We start from the raw sequence: 26,368 nt of genomic DNA on the forward strand, positions 1-26,368 counted from the left end.
TGTTTTGTAAATACAGGCACAGGTAAATTGGTGTAATTTTTCATAAAAATACATTACATTAATTTAAGTAATCAATAAGTCACAAGGTTTCCCAAACTGGGATTACTGCAGTGGAACTGGAGAGGGTTCTGAGTTCATGTAAAGCTAATATTAATTCATAAAAATGTAAAATATATGCTTATACATAAATACATAATTTTACATATTCAAAATAAAGCACTTAATGAAAAGGTTTAAATATTTTGTTTAACTGCGAGTCATGTTACCTTTGTTTTTTTGTTATAATTTTAACTTTTGAATGGTAGGGCAGGTTTTTACTTACCTCACTGAGTATATGTGACCCTGGACCACAAAACCAGTCTTAAGTATCACGGGTATATTTGTAGCATTGTATGGGTCAAAATGATCGATTTTTCTTAAATGCCAAAAATCATTAGGATATTAAGTAAAGATCATGTTCCATAAAGATATTCTGTAAATTTCCTATTGAAAATGTATAAAAACTTCATTTTTGATTAGTAATGCATTGCTAAGAACTTCATTTGGACGACTTTAAAGGCGATTTTCTCAATATGTTGATTTTTTTGCACCCTCAGATTCCAGATTTTCAAATAGTTGTATCTCGGCCAAATATTGTCCGATCCTAACAAAGCTTATTTACTCAGCTTTCAGATGATGTATAAATCTCAATTTAAAAAAAATTGACCCTTATGATTGGTTTTGTGGTCCAGGGTCACATATGTAATTTCAATCTCATGGGAAATTCGGTTGATAAAAAGGTTTGCGAACCCCTGATTTAACAGGAACTATTAATTATAGAGAAGCCACTTTTGCAATTATAAACAAGATCATATTACCATTGACTGGAATTATTCTTGAAATATACTAAAAACGTGATATCGTCGTAGTAAATAAGACTTTTATTTTGACAGACGCTGATTTATTCTGATCACCGATTGGTCAGTTTGCACAGCGACGTCGGTTACGTCATTACGTTTTCTAACGGGCGGACTTTTTCAAAATGGAGGAAAGGCAAACATTTTGGAGGGGAATACAAATATACCGATTAAATGCATTTTTATACATCATGCTGAAGTCAAACCATCTCACATTTACGGAAAAATAAGGCTATTTTGAACAGAATTACCGAATCGTCGGACTGAAGAGGTTATGAAGTGAAAATGAGTGTTTCAATCGGTGACAAGATTGAGGTAAGTAGCGCGGCCGCTTGCAGCTCGAGAGCCATGCAGCCCGATAGACTATTTAATTAAATTCTAAGGTTCTATGTATATTCGGAGTTCCCAAAAACAGTTAAAAGGTTCCCTTGTACGTCTTTACGTAGGTTTGTTTTGCTTTCGTTCTTTCAAGTTTGGGACACATAATGTTAAACAAAGACGAAACTTCAATTCATAATTTTAAAGCAGAAAGTCATTCCGATAACCGGTTCTGGACCTCGCCTTCTGTTCATCCCTCTGCGGTATATTTAGTGCATCAAAAGTGTTTTGGGAATTAGGAGCATGGAGACGGTTGCTAGGCGACGCGCGGTAGCGTCAGTGTCAGGTAGAGTCGCGGGAGGAGAGCGGGAGAGTGATGAACAGATGTCACTGTCACATGCAGGTAACTAGCGACGCGTCAACAAAGACTGCACACTGTGTGCAACGGGCTGCTTTTGAGCTGTCGCCTTGATCTGTGATCGACACACTGCGTGAAACATGTTGGAAGTCATTCATTCATTCCTGTTAAATTTGACTACGAAAGCAAATGATCCACATGAGGACCGAATTTTGGCTTCATCTGTGGATCTTAGAATCGAGGTAGGAGATTTCATTCTGAGGTTTACTGGCGAAGAAACTCTCAAGGGGACAAGATCGATCTCTTGAAGTGATCTTATTTTTTTATCTGTGTTATTCTGTCATCTAATGGAAACAATTATTTTGTGTTTCAGGACTTCAAGGTTCTCACCTTGTTGGGTAAAGGCTCTTTTGCATGCGTGTACAGAGCAAAATCTGTAAACACAGGCTTGGAGGTGGCAATCAAAATGGTAAGAGCGTATTTTGTGCTGTTTAATTAACCATAGTGCCAGGGTTGTGGTTGTACAGCATCTGTTCGAAACCGTTCACTGTGCCCCATGTGTATTTGCAGATTGACAAGAAGGCCATGCACAAAGCTGGCATGGTGCAGAGAGTCATTAATGAGGTGGAGATTCAGTGTCGGTTAAAGCATCCGTCGGTTCTTGAGGTGAGTCCTAAACCCTCATCACAGACCCACCAAACTTACTGCAGTTCCACTGACGCTTATGTTATGTGTACAATTAATCTGAATCAATTATATTGACAGTTTGTTTTACTTTTAAATGTAAAAGAAGAATTGTATAGTACCATACAGGTCATTAAAATCCTAAAATGTCACATAAAAATGCTAAAGCAGTGGTTTTCAGCCTTTTTGACTGCAAGGCCCCATTGTCCACATAAATTGTTCCATAAATTACATTTTAGGATTAACTTTTTTAGAGCTGATTGTTCTTTAAGGTTCCCACTCTTTTTAACCAATGAATTTACATGACTTTTCCAGCTGTTTCTGTAGCTGTTTCCATCTTTTACTGATTAAGGTTAAGGATTTTAAAGAATATATTTTTTTACTCACAATTTCTACCACTCACAAATGTTTTAGGGCTTGGCAGGGTTAGAAAAATGTATATTTATTATGAAAATGTTAATAAAAAATTATAATTATTATTTAAAATGCTAAAGATGAATAATATATAAATATTATAAAGTTAATTATAAAGTATTATTTATAATAAAATGTATAAATTAGATAAAATAAGATTAATCAAATTAATTTGCATGACATTTCAAGTTCTAGAAATCACACTTCAAATATTTTTAAGATTTTTCAAGACAGTGGGAAGCCTGGTTCTTCAAAAAACAAACAAAAAAAAAGAATTGTTTCTTACTAGCAGCACTGCAATACTGTCATATTGATATGGATTGAAGAAAGAACTAGATGCAGCATGTGCATAACTAATGCAGCAATTGTGGAATATGATATTATTGTGCATATTATGCATTTTGCAGTATTTGAAGGAATCCGCCATCCTGAAGGATTTTCATTCAATAAGTAGATATTGACTAATCCTCTTATTTTCTCTTTCCTGACTCAAGCTGTACAATTACTTTGAGGACAGTAATTATGTGTATCTGGTTCTGGAGATGTGTCACAATGGGGAGATGAGCCGCTACCTGAAGGAGAAGAAGAAACCTTTTACCGAGGAAGAGGGTGAGTTCATCACTTTCATGCACTTACTCACTTTTAAAAAAACAAATATTAATATATTAAAATAATCAAAATCTAATATGTCAAAATGCTAAAAATCTGTACATTTGGTTTTAAATTGAAGAATATAAAAAAAGCTTTGCCATAGTTATAGCCAAAGATATTGCTGTGTCTTGCCTTTAAACACTGTTTTCACTGTTTGTTTATTAACAGCGAGGCACTTCATGCATCAGATCGTGAAGGGAATGCTGTACCTCCACACTCATGGGATCATGCACAGGGACCTGACCTTGTCCAACCTCCTGCTCACCTCCAGCATGAACATTAAAATCGCAGACTTTGGTTTGGCGACGCAGCTCAAGCTTCCCAGTGAGAAGCACTTCACCATGTGTGGCACCCCAAACTACATTTCACCTGAGGTGGCTACACGCAGCGCTCACGGCCTGGAGTCGGACGTTTGGTCACTGGGCTGCATGTTTTACGCCTTCCTCACGGGCAGACCTCCCTTTGACACGGACACTGTGAAACACACCCTCAATAAGGTGGTTCTGGGAGAATATCAGATGCCCACTCACATATCAGCAGAAGCTCAGGACCTGATACAGCAGCTCTTGCAAAAGAACCCGGCCCTCAGGCCCAGTCTCTCCACAGTGCTGGACCACCCATTTATGACTCAAACCGGGCCCACCGCAAGCAAAGACTCTGGGAGCAGTGATGGAGGGTCAATAGACAGTGGCATAGCCACCATATCTACAGCCTCCAACGCCACCAACAGCAGTAGCAGCAGCCGGCTACAGAGAAAAACAAGGCAGGTGATCAGTCAGCCCTTGCCCAATCGCATGGCGCCGATCCCCAGCCACTCCCATCATTCCACCAGCTCCAGTTTTAAGAGTGGGCAAGATTGGCAGCCACATTTGCAAGATGATTTATCAAGGATGGGTATTGGAAGAGTTCCCATGGGTGCTGACAGTGGAAGGCCTCATTCTCGCTACTTGAGACGGGCGCATTCATCAGATCGATCCGGAGCTGGGTTTAGCAACACTCCACAGGAGGCGGAGCTGGAGAGATGCCACTCGGAAGAGATTCTTTCAGGGTCTGGACGATTATTTCCATCAACCTCCAGTTACAGAAACGTGCCCCATGGCTACTCTGAGCATGGGCGCCTGCCTTCTCCACCTGTAAAACAGCCTGCAAAGTAAGAGGCCGTGTGATTCCATCAAAAATGAACACCGTTTTAATAATGCATTGAGTGCAGTTGGCATATTTGCATTTCAGCATTATTACAAGCATTTTTTTTGTAATTAGTGCTTTTGTGTCCCCTCTTCCTCAGTCCGGGATCATCTTTCTCTACATCCACTCATTCAATGAGACCACAAATGCCTGATTCTCAATCGCAGGCCTGGTTCAGCAGTGATGGTAATATTCCCATCAGAATTCTGAATTTTTTATATAATATTTCAGCAAAAAGGAACATTCTGGCATCGTTTATGCCTGGCTCACACTACAGGATTTTTAAAATCCTAACCGATTATGAAATCTGGTTGCAGCACACACATAAGGAGAATCTTTGCAGATTATCTTCCCTCAAATCTTAAACATGCACACACTACAAAATTTGAAATTCGTGGCGCATCACACACTACAAGATGTTATTAAGATTATCATGCCAGAGGGAGCGCCTCACGTGATCTCAGGCAGCAGCTGGTCAGCAATGTTTACATATGTTAGCTAGCTTGCTAGCAGCTTTCACTCACCCGGTATGTTCAAAACTGAGGTGATTTCACCCCAGCGCTTCTCTTTCTCCTTATTGGTTGTGATACGTGTTCGACACATTATACAGACAATCGTGTTACTACAAAACTTCAAGAAGCAGTTTCCTCCGTCTCCACTATTCAACTGAGCCTTACAGCAGCTGTTTTGCGGTCGCGCATTGGCTGTTAAAGTCCTGACGTAATCATATAGCCGTCATCATCCCGATTTAAATCCTAAATATCAAACAAGTTTGATATGATCGGGGCGGCTCCGATTTGTGTGCTAGAGGATCGGGAGGAGCAAAGTTCTATCGGTGAACGCCTCACATTACCAGATAATCTGCGCCGAACATCGGGACCGATCGAGGTGCTCGACAAGATTTTCCGTCCGATTCTCGGGAGGGGGAAATCAGGCCTAATCGGGCAAAAAATCCTGTAGTGTGAGCCAGGCATTACTCACTCTTGTGTCCTTCTAAACCTGTGGAGCCCCACACATGACCAGGGTTATTATAGTTAACTAAAACCATTAAAAAATTATAAAACAAAATTACTTAAAATATACTATACTTATTTTATTTCAGCCAGATGTCCAGAAAACATTTCTAGTTTTCATTTAGTTTAACTTGCACTAAAATATGTACTAAAATAACTAAAATGGAAATAAATAAGTTACTTTAAAACATTTAAAACCCCACAAAAACTAAATAAAATTTACAAAAAGATTGGGAAAAAAAAGTTACAAAAACAGTAACTAAATTTAACAGAAAATATAAAAATAAAAACTTCAGTAGATATTGTGGCCATAAATTAAGAATAAATGACTTCGTAATTAGTGGCCATGTTTGATTATTAATAAGTTCCCTTATTTAATGTAAATCATTGTGATTTTGTACTAATTTGTTCCCATGTTTTTTGTTTTAGTTTTAAAGATTTATTTTTGTTGTGCTTGTTTTTTTTATTTTTATTTTTTTTCTACTTTTTTTTTTTCTTAATTTTTTTTATTTGGACAGGACAGTGTAGAGCGGACAGGAAGAGAAGTGGGGGAGAGAGAGAGGGAGGTGGGATCGGGAAGGGTCCTCGAGCCGGGATGTGAACTCGGGTTGCCAGTAATGCAACAGTGTTATATACTACTATACCACTAGTCTATTGGTGCCGATTGTTCCCTTGTTTTAATTTACTTAAATTGTGGCCATGATTCTCTAGAATATAAAAGGAGATATTTTGTAGCGTGTCCATGCTTCTCATTTAGTACAATGAAAATAGATGCCGATTCACACTGCCAAAAGTATCATAAAAGTATAAAAACCTCATTAAAGTAGTCCATGCAACTTTTATATTAGCTATATAATAGATTTTTATAAGAAACGGAACATGAGAGAACCAGTGCTGTTTGACAAACAATAATGCTTGAGACATATAAATGGTTATATGGAAAACCTCAATGTGAATAATCTTCAAAACACTTCTTTGCTGAATGGAAGAAAGAAATTCATACAGGTTAAGAAGGACATCAGTAAATTATGCTAGAAGGTTTTATATTTGGGTGAAGTATCAATTTATTATGACTTATTTTAAAAGTTTTCCATATTGAGACATTTTAAACCTCAAAATATTTTTGCTTTCAGGACTGTTCAAGAGGCCGGCAGACCTGAGCAGTCACAGCAGCACTGGGAGTTTCCACTCTGGACAAGGGCCAGTCGGGACACAAACCTCCTGCAGTGACAAGCCCAGCGGCCTTCACTCTCAGCAGCAACCAAACCTTTTCCCCCACAACAATCCAGGGCCCTGCAGGGAAGATGGGTTTGGATCAGGACACATGTCAGAATCTCAGGGCTACTCGGACACACGGTTTCTGGGTCCACCATTCTCCAAAGGCAAAGCAAACACAGGGAAGAAGGAGAACGTGTGCCCTAAGAAGAGCTTCCCTCCACTCTGTGCTGCCAGACTCAAGCCCATTAGACAAAAGACCAAAAACGCTGTGGTGAGTGAAGCCATTAATGTCTTGCCTTGTGAACCATACACCCATTTCACTTTGAGTTTAGAGAACGAGGGAGAACCTGTAAGTTATAAGCTAGAATTGTTGACTTAGAACATGATGTAACAGGGTGTGTATTTCCTCTTTAGGTCAGTATCCTGGATTCTGGAGAGGTGTGTATGGAGCTGCTGAAAGGACAAGGAGCTCAGGAGAGAGTCAAAGAAGTACTTAGGATATCCTGTGATGGATCCATGGTGAGGGACTAAAAACTCAATAATTATACTACTGTACAAATTTTTGGGGTCAGTAAGATTTTATTCAGCAAAGATGCATTAAATTGATCAAAAGTGCCTGTAAAGAAAAGTATAATGTAAGATTTCTATTTCAAATAAATTGTTCTTTTAAACTTTCTATCTATCATGAAAGAATCCTGACAAAATTGTATCAGTTTCCACAAAAATATTAAGCTGCACAACTGTTTTCAACATTAATAATAAGAAAAGTTTTTGTGCACCAAATCACCATTAGAATGATTTCTGAATATACGTTAAAGTAATCTTTTATTCTCACCAAGGCTGCATTTATTTGATCTAAAATCATTTAAAAAAAAAAAAAGACATTTCCAGCATCATTACTCCAGTCTTCAGTGTCACATGATCCTTCAAAAATCATTCTAATATGCTGATTTGCTGCTCAATAAACATTTCTATGATTATTAACAATGTTGAATACACTTTTACTATTTAACGTTTTTGTAGAAACAGTATTACATTTTTGCCAGGAAATTTGATAAATAGAAAATTGCTTTAAAGTCTTACTGGCCCCTAACTTTTAAACAGTAGTGTAGCCTATCTCATTTAAAAAAAAAAAAAAAAGATTTATCAAATAATTTTATTTTCAGATAATTTGTAATTCATACATTTGGATCGCAAAGCAGATTTGCATATTACATTTATTATTGTAGCATGAATAATAAGAGGGACAAAAAGAAGTAAGCATATTTTGTTTTTAATGTTGTAGCCTAATGATTATTTGTCAATCTCTAATTCACATGCTATTTTTGTTATCAACTGTGTTTTTAGGTTACAGTGTATCAGCCCAATGAAGGAAAGGGCTTCCCTGTGCTGGACCACCCACCCTCACCACCTGAAGACATTCTCATCTGCAGCTATGAGGACTTACCAGGTAAAGTGATGACAAACCTTTTGAAAGTGTGATGTGTTTAAAATATTCATTATTATTTTACACCGTTTCTCAGCTAACTATTGACATGAAAGTCATTGCATTAAACCTGCTTGCTTTTACTGCAGAAAAATACTGGAAGAAATATCAGTATGCCACAAAGTTTGTCCAGTTGGTGAAATCGAAGACCCCTAAAGTCACACTATACACGAAATTTGCCAAGTGCATGCTGATGGAGAACACTCCTAATGCAGACCTGGAGGTGTGCTTCTACGATGGTGAGCAACACGGATGATTTAGTGTGTAGTGCAAAGTGTAGCCGATTAAGGCCTGAAGAATCTTTTGTTTTTGTTCTTTAGGTGCAAAAACCCATAAGACGAGCGAACAGGTGCGTGTGGTGGAGAAGAACGGGAAATCGTATACGGTGAAGGGTGATGTTGGGCTGAGCGGACTGAGTCCTGAGTGCAGACTCTACATGGAGCTCTCTGAGGAGGTACTGCATCAATGCATCATGTTTTCTACTAAAGCACGGCTTGACATGTTTAAGAGAAAAATTGATGTTCTGCATTTTGATTTGTGCACATGTTTATTTTAGGACTCTCAAAGGGCAGGTGGTACTACTTGCTACATTGCTCTTCCTGCTATTATAATGTTAAACAAGATTCAAGCTTGTTTTTTGGTGTTTTTCTCAGGGGCATCGAATGTGTCTGTCTTTGGAAGCGGCCATCACTGCCGAGGAGCAGAGAAGTGCTAAAAACACTCCATTCTTTCCCATCACTATCGGCAGGTGAGGCTTAAAATCTGTCACCAGAGCAAAAACCCTCTTGGTTGAGATTAAGTCATGCATGAATTTCGTCTCTCATTCACCATCTTATTCTTCACCAGGAGACTCGCCAATCCAGCCTTTTCAGCTTCTCAGCCTCAGTGTTTGTCTGAGTCTTGCCCAGCAGCACCTGCAGAGGTGGCTCAGGTGTGCCTCAGTCCGCCCCAGCCACCCCACATCACGCCATCAGTACGTCATGCATGCACATTATCCCAAAGAGTCCCACTCTGAAATGAAATGCTTCATTCAGTATCTTATGTCTTTCCCTCTAGATGATTTCCTATGCGGGATCGGACTTCACCACAGCTAGTGTGGCTAAAGGCAGCTCACCCCAATCAGGCAAAGATGAACGCACCGTTAACACAGGAAAGGTGCTCAAGTCCATTTTTGTGCCTAACATTGGCTGGGCCTCTCAGGTAAAGTGTTAGACTGGATAGTTTAGAAAGATTGAATTTTTCTTTTTTTAATTGTTGTTTTTATTATTATAGTTCAATAATTATAATTAATAATGAGTGTGTGTAATATATACATTAGGGCTGTGCAATTAATTGAATTCGATTATCATGCGCATCTCGTCAGTAAAGCCGGTTTCGTGATTAACAGTAAATCGCCATCACCTGCTTTCAGATGGAGCGGCAGTTAATACACAGAGCCATAGTTCACTGATAAGCTAGGCAATATCGCGTAGATTATGAATGCGGTTTAGCGTAACTTGTCAGTGAGATACCTGGAATCTGCAAAAAAAAAAAATCTAAATACTGAGAAAATTGCCTTTAAAGCTGTCCAAATTAAGTCCTTAGCAATGCATATTAATAATCAAAAATTACATTTTGATATATTTACAAAATATCTTCATGCAACATGATCTTTAATATCCTAATGATTTTTGGCATAAAAGAAAAATCTATAATTTTGACCCAAACAATGTATTGTTGGCTATTGCTACAAATATACCTGTGCTACTTATGACTGATTTTGTGGTCCAGGGTCTCTCACACACACACACACACACATATATATATATATATATATATATATAAAACAAGGAACTATGTGTGTATGTATACACGGCTATTTGTTTATAAAAAGTATCCATTTCTTTTGTATTGTTCACAACCTTTTGAACGATGTTTTGCATATATAAAAAATTGCTTTAACTTATTGATGTATTTATTGTTCATTATCACTATTTATTTTTATTTATTATATCTCATTATCTACTAGTATTTTTATTGAATTCAATCATATATATGTGTAATATATAATATATGTATGTATGTATGTAATAGTAGTAGCATTTAAGTGTGTTTTACTTATATTTTTAGTTAACAACTGGTGAGGTATGGGTTCAGTTTAATGATGGATCCCAGCTGATGGTCCAAGTTGGTGTCTCTTGCATCACTTTTACTTCCCCTGATGGACACATCACCAGGTAAAGCTTGTTATTAAGAAATAAATATTAAACTGCATTTGCAAAGTATGGAACTTCTATACTGCGTAATCCAATTGCATATAATTTTTTAATTGCAAAACAAGGCCGAGGACATTTATAAAGACACTAATTGAGGTCTGTTTTTGATTTTATGTTGTGTTTAAGAATGAATGCTGGCAGATACTGTTCTGAATTCTTATGTTTTTTGTTTCCTCTCAGGTACAAAGAGAATGAAAAGTTACCAGAGCTGGTCAAAGAGAAGCTCCACTGTCTCTCCACCATCCTGGGCCTCCTCGCCAGTCCTGCTGTCAGACGCTGACGACCCCTAAACACACAAATAAACCTGTCGATCGCTGTCGGGAAGCACTTCTGGTTTTTTTTTATGTCATATCCTCATGAATATGCTTTGAGTGTTTGTAAATACAGTTTTTTTAAACATTTGTACATATAGTCCCAAAGATTATGAAAATTATATATTTTTATGTTGTACATAATGGGCTTCCTGTCTTCGTGTTGTGTATTTAGTTTGTGCGTAGTGCCATTATTTTTGTGTACCGGTTCTACTCAGCACTTCAATGAAATGTTAGCTGTTCAAACATACAAGCATTAAACATCTGCTGTCTGGTGTATTATTGCTTTTTTGTGTCTTCTGTGTTTATTCAAAGCACATGTGGGCAGGATTTATCATACTGTTAAGCTGATAATGACAAACTGAGAGGATATTGTAGTCTTTCACTTCAAAATCTAGAGGTAAGAATATATTTTTTATTTAAAAAAAGAAAAGATATTTCAGTTTTTGCAATGCAAAAAGTATTTTTTTTTTTATTGTAAAGTAAATTTGTGGCACACTTGTAGTTATATCATGGTAGTACATTTATCAATTTTTTTTCATTGTACATGGTAGTACATTTAAGTTTTTTATTTACAAAATCGTGTTTAAAAATTAAATACTGTTTACAAATTTGGGGTGGTTTTTTTTTTTTTTTTTTTTTTTTAATGAATTCTCTTATGCTTCTCAAAGGCTGCATTTGTTTTATCAAAAACACAGTAAAACATTACAATATATTCAACATTTGTATTTGTATATTTCTATTTATTATGTTTGAATCATTTAATACAATAAATAAATTGCCTAGAGAGGACTTTTATTACTGTGAATGAGATGAGTTGTAAGTTTATCTAATTATAAACTAAGCAATATACCCAGCATATCCAGACACCAAAACATAAGATCTTCATCTGTTGTAGGATCTTAAGATCAAACATTACCAAGAAAATTTAATTATTTTGTATACAATATAAAAACAACAACACCTGTTGTTTACAAAGCCTGATTTATAACAGTCAACTTTTATATAAGACACTTTGAACAAATATTTTCCATTCCATTCTCAAACATAAATCAGCGCAAAAACAACTGCACGAGTGGTTTGAATTTATTACCTTGTTTTCTCCAAAATGCATGAACTTCCCATGGTGAGAGACTGGCGCCCCCTTGCGGTAAGATGCACACAGCGGAATCTCGACTCGGCGGCGGCACAAACCTCCTGTCATGCTTTAGGAGGAACACGCACACACACACGCACGCTATCCGGACTGAACTGAGCCCAGCCCCATCTCAGGAGGAGGCTGTGCTCGCTCTCTAGGTGTTTGGACTGAGAGCAGATCGCATTTGATCCATCTGATCATCACCAGAGCGCCTTTAATTCTCAGTCTCAGCGACAGACAGACAGCAACACGAGTCATGGAGACCAGACTGCCCTCCAGCTAGCTAACTGCTATCCGATCGGAGCCCAAAAACATGCGCTAGACAGGTATTTGCCCTGCTACATCTGCTCTTTCAGTGTGTCCACAGGGGAGAAAACACGACTTGAAGATTTCTGACATCCATCAGTGAGACTTGAGATGATCTGAATCTGAAAGTAGGTGGAGTGCTAGCTTGTTTGCGCTGCTGTTGAATGGGTTGTTTATGGCGGATTTCACGAGTCCATTCCGGGGTCTCTAGTGTTGCCTTCTGTTTTCAAAAATGAACAGAAAATGTATAAAGGTTAGATTCAACTGTATTTCTATTCTGAAGCAATGATACAGTGAGAGTAAGACTTAAACCAGAAGAGAAACATGGGCTGTGTCTCTAATTCTAGTGAGCTGCCTTCCTGGACAGCATTGGTGGGCATCACGGCGCTTTCTAACGATCGGAAAGTTTCAACTCTCTCTTGAAGCATCGAATCTTCGAGTCACAGTGGACCTGGTCTGTGACTCATCAAATGTTCGAATCTTCCGTTTAAGACTTAAGTTACCTTATTTTTTTATTTTTTTTTTGTCGATTATTCGACTAGAACGTTAACTCGCATTTGATGCAACGATTTTATTGTTCTTGATGTTTTGAATGTTCGAACTCGCAAAATGAATCAAATGTTCGAATTAAATTTTGAATACATGTTGTAGGCCTAAATGAAATTGTTACAAATTCTTGTGAATCAACTTTTACAATATGATGTTTGAACTTGCAAATGCTGCATTAAAGACGCACATGATGCACTGAATGTTTAAATAGAAAGTCTGAACGTTCATGAATAACGGACTTAAATGTCTGGACTTGCAATTCTTAAATGTAATGTTTAAACTCTCAGATGATCGAATATGTTTCATTAAATGTTTAAATCAAATATTTCAAATTCACATAGGATGAATCATGTTTGAATTAAATCTTAAAACTGAAATGTGATGCATCTGTCAAACTGAGCTTTAACAACCAGAATTAATGCATACATTTGTTTTTTTTTAATAGTTTGTTTACATTTGAAATGGGGTATAATGCATCGTATTGTATGATCAAAATGAATTTTTAAACTTACATGTGATATTCAAATTCATCATTCCATTATGTTTTGTATTAAACACGTGTATGATGCATCTAATATTTAAATCAAACATCCAGACTCGCATGTTATGAATCTAATTTTTAAATCTAAAGTTTTAACTTGCAAATTTTCCAGCAGCTTTTCAAATCAAGGCCCATGATTCTTTGAAGATTGCATTGAATTTTTAAACCGAACCTTTTCACTTGAATTTGATGCTTTGAATGTTCGAATCAAACATTTTGAATTCACATATAATGCACTGGATGTTTGAATCAAATCTTAAAGAGACGGTTCACCAAAAAAAAAAAAAAAAGAAGAAAATTCTGTCATTTACTCTCGCTCACGTCATTCCAAAACATGATTGAGTTTCTTCCTTCTGTTGACCACAAAAGAAGATATTTTGAAGAATGTTGGTAACCAGGCCATTGACGGCACTCATTGATTTCCATAGTATGGAAAAAGTACTATGGAAGTCAATGGCTACCAGCAACTGTGAGGTTACCCACATTCTTCAAAATATCTTAACAACACTGAAAAATGAACTTTCTAATTTTTTTGCACAATTGCGTCAAATTTTTTAATGGTTCAGATGTCTGAAACAGTATAGTGCCTTGCTTTGCATGATCAAAACTAATTTTTGTACTTGCCTTTGATGCATCACACTTTTGAATCAAACCTTTGATTCCCATGATGTTTTGAATTTAATGTTTTAATAAAACATTATATGTACATGTATAGGACGCATCTGATGTTTAAAATCAGTTTAGCTAGGAAGTTGAGTAGGTTTGTTGTCAAAGCCATGGAGATTCACAGGTCAACTTGACCATTGCTTTGGACGGAACCTGTTTTGTACATTTACAGACACATTTAAGCTTATTTATTGCTCGGTGCCAGTTTTTGCTGCTTTTCATTTAACGCTCATGAAGGTTTGTAATTGAAGGTTCTGATAATAATCTCTGTTGGCTTTGGTTCGACAGGATTTTATACGAAGACTGTTTCCTGTTTTCACATCTGGCCATCAGCAGCTGAAGATGCAGACTTTCCTGAGAGGCAGACGAGTGGGCTACTGGCTCAGCGAGAAGAAGATGAAGAAACTCAATTTCCTGGCCTTTGCAGAGATGTGCAGGTGAGAGTCGACCGTAGATCCTTCGGCCTGGATATCATCCTGCATGTGTTTCCATGTAAGAGCACAGCAGGTGCCTGTTGCTGTTGGGCATTCGCTGCACTTGTAGTCAGCAGTTCATCCAAAACAGCTGTTTTCTCTGCCTGCTTTTGTTCCAGTATCGGCCTGCTGCAAGACAGATCGGTGGATCTAGCTGTTTGAATAAAAAGGTGTAACGGGCTTGCTCATACATGGTGATGTTTTCTTCATCGTGCATGTTAGAATGTACTTTGAACTCTGGTTGAGAAAGATCCAGGAAGGTTGCTTGAGGTTGTGTAATACAGTGCAGCAGAAAGGCATGTTAACATAAGATACATATTAAGACACTGTTTTTTGTGAAAGTGTCTCATAAGCAGAAATGGTTGTTTAGGTTGACAGGCTGTGCATCTGATTTAAAGAAGTGTGCAAATTCTGTGACTTGGATGACACTAAATAATATAGAAAAAAGAATACATTTTGCAAGTTTTAATAGGTTGCTCCAAACAGTACCCCTGTCTGCTATTGGTTGGGTAAATGGATACGCTATTGGTAGAGCTAATCTAGATAGGTTGGGCTGGTCGAATTACTCGAGCAATCAAAACATAAATTGTTGATGAGAGATTTGTTGATAGTTTTTAAGCAATCGATTGCATTTTCCCCCCATGTAATCAAAAAAAAAAAAAAAAAAAATCTCATACTTGCACTGGATTAGAGACTTAGAGCTGCATTTATGAAATATTATTAAAAACAATTCTTAGTTCCTATTGTTTTCTTAGTTGGAAAATGTTTCTTTGTATTTATCCATTTATAATTTTTATTTGTCATAAATAACATTTGAAAGCTACTTTGTTTAACCCTAAAAGGTAAGATGTTAATTAATTATTATAATATTTTATACAAGTACTACATATTACTACTACAGTATTTTCTTCCATATCAAATTACGGGGTTGCCAGATAGTTACCAGCAAGTAAATTCTCCAGTGATGGTTAATATTGATAGATTCACTAATTATTAAACTAAACTAAACACATTTCACCCATGAATAACTTTTTAAGGTGTCTAAAAAATGAATAGATTAATTTATCATTGAAAACATTATTTAAAAAGTACATGTATTGAATTTGTTGTATTAGGAGGCAACACCCTGAGCATTCTAAAGAAAATATTTCAGTTCTTCTCATTAGTGCTTAAGTGCTTTTTTTTTAGGATAGCTATATGTAGGTGCTAGAATATCACCTACCACTGAGAACAACTTAGCAACGAAACCGCAATACCCTGGCAACCACTTTCAACACCCTAACATTGTCAGCATTGTCAGAACAAAACCGATAACAAATAAAACCACTTTAGAATATATATATATGTGTGGTGGTGATGCTGGTGCGGTTTTATTTGTTTCAAGATTCATCTGTTTTGTTCCATTCAGATTGCACAGTGTCAAGGGTAGTTTACCTGTTTTAAAAACAGTTTGTGCTATAAAATATTCACACTATTTCCTTCCAGCCTGTGTTTTGGCTAAATCATCTCTGCAATCTCTTGAATGATTTTCCATGGTGCATGCAGGTGACCAATCTTGGCCTGGCTGTGTTTTAACACTGTGCCAGCACTTTTATTCCTTATGACTTTGCAGTCAGGCAGATTGGCTTACTCATCATTGAAGGGCCCTAGATTATCAGCCAGCAGTCAGAGAGAGAGTGAATGAGTGAGAGCTGGCAAGAGCAAAGCACTCTTGAGGCCATGCACTTGAGTTTTGTGTTTGTATGGGCCGCGTAACCTGAGAAAACCAAACTGCTGGACCGGCAAAGGGTTAAGGTTACACACAGGGCTTTGTGTGTTGTAAATGTGTGTGGTGTAGTGAAAGATTGTGTGTGTGTGGTTGGTCTTTTTTTTGTCTTACGTGTTGCTCGTTGTGCCCCACTGTCACTGTCTCCAGCTGAATGAACAATAGTGTAATGTGTGAAGCCAGCGTTGCATCGGATTTCCTCAGTGGCTGTGACTGTGTGAGGAATTGTGTGACTGAGCTGGAGAAAGTGAAGGAAAGCAGGAATACAACAATGCTATCACTGTAAGCGAACAGCTCTGTAAACCAGTCAACAAAGAGGGATATGCTTTTGCATGTTACACACATTAGTACTGGTTTAAAGGGATACTTCACTCAAATACGAAAATTCTGTCTTCAATTACTCACCCTCATGTCGCTCCAAACTTGTTTGACTTTGAACATTGAAGATATTTTCAAGACTTTTCTCTGCCAATACAATGACTCATGCTGTCTATTCTAAGTCTTCTGAAGCCATACATTAGCATTGGGTGGGAAACAGACTATATTTATCTTGTTATTAATTGTAAATCCATATTTTCTATTGAAACAGGAAGTTTCAAAGAGCTTGTGTTATTTTCTTTTATATCCACCTTTTTTCCTGAACGCTTGCCTGACTCATTCTGGAATGATGCTTTGCATTTTCTTTGGTGTTTCTAGTCAAATTAACACATTTTCCGAACTGATAATATTACGTTAAACCTATGAAAATGGTTTGAAAAGTACATGGCAACATACTTTCATAATTTTCTCTTGTCAGCATTTAACATAGAATGCAGCGCATACACTGCCGGACACGGACAGATTTGCTGGTGCGCTGCAAAACAAACACTTTACAGGAATTCCTTAAGTTTATTGCTGTTACTGTGGCAACAACAACACCCTGCACACATTTGTATATTTACTTGTATTAAAAAGTTTCAGTTTAATTAATTCAGTCGATCTTTTTACCCCATTTTAACATGGATTTCTATGGAGACCGGAACACGACAGCATCCGGTCAGGAAAAAGGTGGATGTGCTTTGGTGACATCTTAGCTATGGACCATGAGCTTGGTGGAGCAACATTCTTAGAATGGGAGCATTTGATTGGACGGAAATCTGTTTAGTGCAACGTTAGTCATCTGCATTTTAGATTGATTTTCTGGAAGAGAATTTCAAATACTGCTACACGTGATTTTTCTATTTTTTTTGTCAACATTTATAATAATTTTTATCCACATTATTCTACACACGGTACCCATAATAACAAAGTAAAATTCTAAATTCTAAAGAAAATCTGAAATATCGCATTGCCATAAGTATTCAGGCCCTTATTTATTTCCCCACCAGCATCTCGCTCCTTCTCTTTTTTTTTTTTTTTTTAAGATTAATTTTTTTGGCATTTTTGCCTTTATTAGGATAAAACAGATCAGAACTGACAGGAAGTGAAGTGGGAGAGAGATAGGGATTCGAACTCAGGACGCCTGTAGAGCAACAGCCACTGCCAGCATTTGATCATTTTCACAAACTTTCATGCCCCCAGAAATTTTTTATCTGACATGCAATGTCAAAAGAAAGAACAAAGCCCATTTTATTCTAGCTTAATTTTTTAAACATTTTATTTATTTTGTTTAGTTAACAGGGACATTGTACGTTAATAAAACATTTCTGTAAATGTACCAGAATTAGCCAAAGGCTATTTTTCATCTGTAGTCCCTGGACAGATGTTACAAGTCACCCAAAAAAGATGTGATTAGAATACATAATAGTTGACCATTTAACATTTAACAATTACATAGCACAGTCCATAAAACAATATATTAATAAGAACAATCAATAGAATTTAATAATAAAAACAAATATATAACACAATCCAAAATAAAAAAGACAGCCACCAATATATAATTCTAATGTTTACATAACTGAGTACTAATTAACCATTTCTTTAATTGAAGCCTGAATACCTTATATGTATCTAGATCTCTTATGGTTGTCGGAATAGTGTTCCATTCTCATGCAGCTTTAACAGGAAATGCAGATTGACTAAACGTACTCCGTCTAAGTGGTATAATACAGTCTCCTCTCTTGTAGAACGATAAACAGTTGTTCTAACGTTGATTAACTGATTAAGAGGGGGAGAAGTTAAACCATAAATTATCTTATACATCAAGCATGCATTTGCATACTTAATCATGTTTTCCCAACTCAGCAGATTATACTTTTTCAATATTGAACAATGATGAAAATGTACCGGTTTCTTGTCAAGAACTTTAAGTGTACGTTTATATAAGGACTCTAATGGTTTTAAGCTCGCCTGAGACCAAGTCGTTAAACAGTAAGTCATGTGAGGAATAACCATAGAATGCATATACATCTTAGCTGCCTCAAATGACATATAATCTCGTATAAACCTAAAATTATAGAGGTTGAACTTAACCTGCTTACAAACCTTTTTAACCTGAGCTTTAAATGTAAGTTTAGAATCAATCAGTATTCCAAGATATTTATATTGGGACACTACCTGCAGCCTCAGCCCTGACACATAAACATCCGGCTCTTTAATAAAACTATTTGACTTAGAAAAAAAACATACATACTGTTTTGGAAACATTTAGTTGCAAGCAATTCTCTTTTAGCCATGCCGACACATTAACCATGGAATTTGTAAGGTCATTTGCAACTTGTGTGAAACTATTACCATGTAAATAGATTACAGTATCATCCGCATCATTTGGCATGTCCTGGTATTAATATACAAATGTAAGATCATTTGTATATAGAGCAAAGAACAGTTGACCCAAAATAGATCCTTGAGGAACACCAGTAGAAGTACCTATATCAGTTGATTGGTGATTTTGTACTCTAACACTCTGAAGTCGATCTGACAGCTATGATTCTGTCCAATTGAGTGTATGCAAAGAGAAATTGAAACTAGATAACTTAGACATAAGAATTCTATGATTAACAGTGTCAAAGGCTTTCTTCAGATCAAGGAACACGACTCCAACTACACCACCTTTGTCTAAAAGAGTTTTAATATTTTCTATAAAAAAACAATTTGCCATCTCTCATGCATTCTGTTTTTAACATCAACAGCAACATTTTGAACAGAAAGCTGAGAAAATTGTGTTTCTGTAAGAGACTACATCCGGATCAGGTTCAGATCAATGATAAAAACCATAGATGGAATAGATCGGTGCTTCATCAACACCCTCAAAGCTTCACACTCCTTTACCACTTCCTTATTCAGTTTTGATTTATATGCTGTTTAATGTTTGATGATTGTTTGTTTAGATATGCATCTGCTTACATACGCAGTCGCTGGTTTCTGCTTCTTATTTGCTGTTTTTTTTTGATCCAGATATCAATACTCTGTCAGAAGATGTGTAATGGTGTGTCTCTTACCATACAACAGTGAAAACACAGAAAGCCGGAAAATTCCATCAATGGCGGGAAAAGAGTTAGAGAGTTCACCCCAAAATTAAAATTGTCATCATTTAACCTCATGTTGTTCAAGACATAAGTTCATCTTTGAAACACAAGATACTTTTGTTAAAACTTCATCTTTCAATGTCCATCCATTGAAAGTCCATTACACCAAAACTTTGGTGCTTTAAAAATTTAATGAAACTGTACTTGTTTGATGTGCAAGAACAAACCTCATTTGATTCTTGCATGTCAGCAAGGTGTATTTGAGCTAAGGTTTATCATATTTGATGTGCTCTATGTACACTGTCCCAAAAAATGTAAAAAAAACCTAAAATATGTATATTACTGGGGCAGTACCTTTTTTAGAAGGTATATGTACAAATAAATCTATTATTATTATTATAATAATAATAATAATAATAATAATTATTATTATTATTATTATTATTAATGAATAATATTAATTAATATAATTAATTAATTAATGAATAATATATAATTATTATATACTAATTATAGCATTTAGACAGGCTCGTATAACCCCACCACTTAAGAAACCCACCCTTAACCCATCTCTTTTAGAGAACTACAGACCGGTTTCCCTTCTTCCTTTCATTGCAAAAACACTTGAACGAGCTGTGTTAAACCAAGTCTCTGCCTTTCTCACACAGAACACTGCACTCCAGTGGTTTGAGTCTTACCTCTCAGATAAGTCCTTCAAGATATCTTGGAGAGGTGAGGTGTCCAAGTTGCAACATCTAACTACTGGGGTGCCTCAGGGCTCAGTTCTTGGACCACTTCTCTTCTCTGTCTACATGGCATCACAAGGTTCTGTCATTCAGAAACATGGCTTGTCATATCACTGCTATGCTGATGACATTCAACTCTATCTCTCATTCCATCCTGATGATCCGATGATAGTTGATCGCATCTCAGCTTGTCTAACAGTAATTTCTTGCTGGATGAAGGACCATCACCTTCAACTCAACCTTGCCAAGACAGAACTGCTTGTGGTTCCATCAAACCCATCATTTCATAACAATTTCACCATCCACTTAGGCACATCAACCTTAACTCCTTCAAAAACAGCCAGAAACCTTGGAGTTATGATTGATGATCAGCTGACTTTCTCAGACCACATTGTTAAAACTACACGGTCCTGCAGATTTGCTTAATTCAACATCAAGAAGATCAGGCCCTTTCTTTTGGATCATGCTTCACAACTTCTTGTTCAAGCTCTTGTTCTTTCCAGGCTGGACTGTTGCAATGCTCTCTTGGCAGGTCTTCCAGCCAGTTCTATCAAACCTTTACAATTAATCCAGAATGCGGCAGCAAGATTATTTTTATTGAGCCGAAAAGAATGCACATCACACCTCTGTTTATCAATTTGCACTGGCTACCAATAGCTGCTCGCATTAAAATTCAATGTTTGCCTACAAAAACACCACTGGTTCTGCACCCCTTTACCTAAATTCATTACTTCAGACTTATGTGCCCTCTAGAAGCTTGCGTTCTGCAAGTGAACGGCACATTATTGTGCCATCCCAAAGAGGCACAAAATCTCTTTCACGGACTTTTACATTAAATGTTCCCTCCTGGTGGAATGATCTGCCCAACTCAATCCGAGGAGCCTTAGCCATCCCATCTTCAAGAATCGGCTAAAAACACATCTCTTCCATCTTTATTTGACCCTCTAACTCTAGCACTCTCTATTCTAATTCTATTCTTAAAAAAAAAAAAAAAACTAACACTAGCTTTTCTATTCTTTTTGTTTTTTATTTATTATATAATTAAAAAAACCTTGCTACGTGTATTGCGTTAGGCTAACTGAGACTTGACATATCACTTGCATATTGCTCTTTTGTTTATTTTGATTGCTTCCATTGTTCTCATTTGTAAGTCGCTTTGGATAAAAGCGTCCGCTAAATATCTTTAAGGCACCAATATGGACCCATTTAGGTATACAGATATAGCTATACAGATATAGCGATACTGCAACCTCGAGTGTCTGACGATATTGATGCCAGTCCAATACCAGTTTAAAATAACTGTACCTCAATGGATAACTTGAACACAGTTGGTGCAACCAGCCCCTGGATTTGAATAATTTCTGCCATTCTTTTTTGCAGGGCCTCTCAAGCTCTGTCTGGTTAGATGAGGACAGCCAGTTGGCCATTTTCAGGTCTCTTCAGAAATGTTTGATTGGGTTCAAGTCCGGTCTCTGGCTGGGCTGCTCAAGGACTTTCAGGTTTTTGAGTAAATCAAGTCACTGCAAGTCTGTCACTTGAATATATTGGTGACCCTATGAGTGCGTCAATCACACTAGCACAGATTAAAAATGTTTTGTGGATTAAAATGTTAATCCTTTTGGAACCTCTTCAAACAAATTAATCGAGCGGTCCGGAGTCAATCTGAGTTTAAAGAAGATCTGTTCAGCTGTTCTGAGTCCTGTTACACCGTTTATATGTTGTCAGTAAATGCATTATTTTCAGGACAGGCTTTCTTTAGAGCTGTCGTGTTGTTTATCATGTTTCGGAAATGTTACATGATTGTGCCACTAGTCTTCTGTGAACTCTAATCTAGATTTACTAGAGATCCATTTGGCGTTGATGATCTTCCAATGACATTCATGACAGTGACAGACAAGAAAATAATTGCTTTCAATTTACTTGCCATCATGTACAAAAGTAGACTGCTTATTCCTCTCTCTTCCTGTTGTTGCTTTTTTCAGCTTTCTCTTTATTTCTTTGGTAAAAGGTACTAGTAATAGCAATTTTTTTTTACATTATCTAAAGAAAAATGATGATGCAAGGGTTTTGTGAATAGTTGACAGAATGTTATGTGGTTGATGAGTTTTAAGTTACTCACCCTCAAGTAGTTCCAAACCTGTATGAATATCTTTGTTCTGCTGAACACAAAGGACGATATTCTGAAAAATGTGGGAAACAGAGCAGTTCTGGGGCACCATTGACTTCCATAGTATATATTTTTTTTTCTACTATGGAAGTCAATGGTGCCCCAAAACAGCCTGGTTACAAACTTTCTTCAAAATATCTTCCTTTGTGTTCGGCAGAACAAAGAAATTCATACAGGTTTGGAACTACTTGAGGGTGAGTAAATGGTGACAGAATTATAATTTTTGGATGAACTTTATATCTTGTGGTAATACACATACAGTCATGGCCAAAAATATTGGCACCCTTGGTAAATATGATCAAAGAAGGATGTGAAAATTAGTCTGCATTGTTAATCCTTTTGATCTTTTATTAAAAAAATTCACAAAAATCTAACCTTTCATTGGATAATAAGAATTTAAAATGGGGGGAAATATCATTATGAAATAAATGTTTTTCTCTAATACACATTGGCCACAATTAACGGCACCCTTTTATTCAGTACTTTTTAAAACCTCCATTTGCCAGTTTAACAACTCTAAACTTTCTCCTATAATGCCTGATGAGGTTAGAGAACACCTGACAAGAGATCAGAGACCATTCCTTCATCCAGAATCACTCCAGACCCTTTAGATTCCCAGCTCCATGTTGGTGCTTCTTCTCTTCAGTTCACCCCACTGATTTTCTATAGGGTTCAGGTCAGAGGACTGGAATGGCCATAGCAGAAGCTTAGTTTTGTGCTCAGTGACCCATTTTTGTGTTGTTTTTGAGGTTGGAAGATCTAAACTTGGCCCATTATAGGATTTCTAACAGAGTCAGTCCCTTATTGATTTTTTTATCTGTTGGTATTTGATAGAATCCATGATGCCATGTGTCTAAACTAGATGTCCAGGACCTCCAGCAGAAATATAGGCCCACAACATCAAAAGTACAGCAGTATATTTCATTGTACACATGGGGTACTTTTTATCCCTGTGTTCACCAAACCCAGCTTCAGTGTTTGCTGCTAAAAAGCTAATTTTTTAGTTTAATCTGACCATAGAAGCCAGTCCCATTTGAAGTTCCAGTCATGTCTGATAACTGTATATGCTGGAGTTTGTTTTTGGATGAGCGAGGAGAATTTTTCTTGAAACCCTCCTAAACATGTGGTGATGTAGGTGCTGTTTGACAATTATTTTTAAGGTTTTCTGACCCCGAGACTCAACTATTTTCTGCAATTCTCCAGCTGTGGTCCTTGGAGAGAAGCCATGGCTGGATAATTTCATGTTCATAATCACCCTGGAGTGCTCAAAATTGTGAATATGAATGGGAATATACTATAGAGATATTTTACTCATAAGAATTTCTAGGGGTGCCAATAATTGTGTCCAACGTATATTTGAGAAAAACATTTATTTCATAATGATATTTCCCCCCATTTTAAATTCTTGTTATCCAATGAAAGGTTAGATTTTTGTGAATTTTTTTAAATAAAAGATCAAAAGGATTAAAAATGCAGATTAATTTTCACAGCCTTCTTTGGTCATATTTACCAAGGGTGCCGATATTTTTGGCCATGACTGTACATAGTATTGCTAGGGGCTATTCACACAGAATGCACTGTTTTTCTTTGTAAACATGCGCTAGACTGACATGCTTGTCTCACTATTTTATTTTATTTATTTATTTTTTTAAAGTTTTATTTTTAGCGTTTTTGCCTTTAATTTGATAGGGCAGATCAAAGTTGACAGGAAGCGAAGTGAGAGAGAGAAGAGACGGGATCGGGAAAGGTCTGCGAGCCGGGACTCGGAACTCGCCACGCCCGAAGTGCAACGGTGCTTTAATATAAATGGTGTTCATCAAACAACAACAAACACTTAAATATTTGATATTTATTTTCAAATATTAGTTTACACTTTAATCTGGACTAAAACATGACAGAGAACATATCTTAGATCATCTTCAGATTCTTTATTATTATTCTATATTTTTTTTTAAATATTTGTTTACTTTATACATTGTGGTGTATCATTTTATTATATTTACATATCGGTGTTTCCCACAGGATTTTGTGAGACTTGTGGCCGCAGATGACGTCACATATCAATTTGCATCTTTATGACGTCATTTGCGTCAAGTTTACGTTCAGACGAGTTTTGGAACTTCAGATCTGTTCTACTCTATGAACTGTCACATGCTGTAATACAACTGAATGCCCAATAAAGCTGTTCACATTATATTTACTGTTGTCATAAAACAAGTATAAATGGTAAACACGACCCATTAATACTACATGTTAACCAGGAATCGCTCTCACTATACTCCTTAAATCCTGATTTATAATCGCGACATCGTCTGATAAAATCAATATTCATCTAACTTACACTAAAAAGCGACTATATGCGGTGGTTTTGGCTATATTAATGTTTTGTCTCATTCAGTGCACTGCCTGCGTCGGAGTAACAATCTATGAGCAGACGAATTATGTTCATATTTAAAAGTCCAAACAGTCAGTAAGCGACAGGTGCTTGGAAACGCGGTTTTGAAAATCATTTATTGACGAATCTGCCGCGGTATGGCCAGCTGAATGCGCTGCTTCTCTGTCGCTCACTGCACAGAACAGACGGCGAGAGAGGCAACACTGCACCGGGAGAGTCAGACCTCGTGCTCGCAAGGCAGCACTGGCGACATCTTCCAACTGAACCATAGCTAAGGTTTTTCAAAAAAGTCGCTAGGTTTGTCAGTATGTACCTGTTATGGAAAAAAAAGCCACCAAAAGGGTCTAAAAGTTGCTAAATATTGTGCTAAAGTCACGCTCGTGTGTGTGTGTGTGAGACGCGGGAGCTGATGGCAGCGGGCAGCCCGCCACAAATAAATCATGGTATGGGAAACACTGCATATACACTGTAAAGCCTGAATAAGTCGGCAAAACTCAAAAAATTTGAGGTAGTCCGTTACAAACAAAAAGTTAAGAAATTCAAAGTTTTAAGTACGCAAAACTGAAACAATTCAGATTACTTTAAAATATGCAGTGTTGGGCACGTTACTTTAAAAAAGTAATTAGTTATAGTTACTAGTTACTTCTCATAAATAGTAACTGTTAGTAACTGAGTTACATCATTATAAAAGTAACTAATTACTAGGGAAAGTAACTATTGCGTTACTTTTAAAAAAAATGTTCAAATGTCAAATAACTTTGGATGCCCCCAATATTAAATATGTTAAATTAATGAAATAGACACTAAAAAGAATAAATTATTATTATAAAATATTGTACATTAATCTACACTATTTATCTACTGACACTTAGTATCAGTCAGTCAAGCATTATAATATAATATTATGATAATTTAATATTATATGATGATAGAACTTTAGTAATTAGAATAACCAAGTATGAATGCATATTTGTCATCAATATAAAACGCACTTAGGATTAATGAGCTGCTGGGTTCATGAATATTAATCACGTTGTCTGCAAAAAGTCGCTAGGTTTGTCAGTATGTACTGACAAACAGCTCATACTGACAAAAGCGACGGCGAGTCGTGCGCCTTCACACTAGAGTTTATGGTACGTCAAATACAGCTACACTGCGCATCCATTCAGATGAACTGAAAAATTAAATTCTAATAATATAATATAGTAATGCCACATTTTATTGTCAGTAACGGTAACAGCATTGTAACGGGGGAAACAGTAATTTGTTTGATTACTCGTTACTGAAAAAAATAACACCGTTAGTAACGCCGTTTATTTATAACGCCGTTATTCCCATCACTGAAAATATGTCAGTTTTGTATGGAAGCTTGTCACTGAATTAA

General features: G+C 36.6%; 2 protein-coding genes across 3 annotated transcripts in view; both read left to right on the forward strand.

The window, feature by feature from the left end:
* The first annotated feature begins 959 nt into the window (after positions 1–959).
* Positions 960–11,413, forward strand: plk4 (polo-like kinase 4 (Drosophila)). Its single transcript, XM_058748683.1, has 16 exons — positions 960–1,211; positions 1,946–2,041; positions 2,143–2,238; positions 3,165–3,279; positions 3,490–4,471; positions 4,607–4,692; positions 6,653–7,008; positions 7,152–7,256; positions 8,085–8,187; positions 8,313–8,462; positions 8,544–8,677; positions 8,877–8,971; positions 9,070–9,196; positions 9,280–9,423; positions 10,333–10,439; positions 10,659–11,413. The coding sequence occupies exons 1-16, from the start codon at positions 1,182–1,184 to the stop codon at positions 10,756–10,758; spliced, it is 2,826 nt and encodes a 941-aa protein (XP_058604666.1). The 5' UTR covers positions 960–1,181; the 3' UTR covers positions 10,759–11,413.
* A 483-nt stretch (positions 11,414–11,896) lies between these two features.
* The window catches only part of itpk1b (inositol-tetrakisphosphate 1-kinase b), a 48,648-nt gene continuing 34,176 nt past the window's right edge, over positions 11,897–26,368 (forward strand). The window contains exons 1-2 of one of the 2 annotated variants that reach the window (XM_058748685.1): positions 11,897–12,361; positions 14,278–14,426. In XM_058748685.1, coding sequence (XP_058604668.1) covers positions 14,332–14,426 — 95 coding nt within the window. In that variant the 5' untranslated portion in view covers positions 11,897–12,361; positions 14,278–14,331. The remainder of the gene's footprint in view (positions 12,362–14,277; positions 14,427–26,368) is intronic. The other variant, XM_058748684.1, reaches the window with a different exon arrangement.

This window comes from Onychostoma macrolepis, chromosome 17 (assembly GCF_012432095.1).
Source record: "Onychostoma macrolepis isolate SWU-2019 chromosome 17, ASM1243209v1, whole genome shotgun sequence".
Classification (NCBI taxonomy): domain Eukaryota; kingdom Metazoa; phylum Chordata; class Actinopteri; order Cypriniformes; family Cyprinidae; genus Onychostoma; species Onychostoma macrolepis.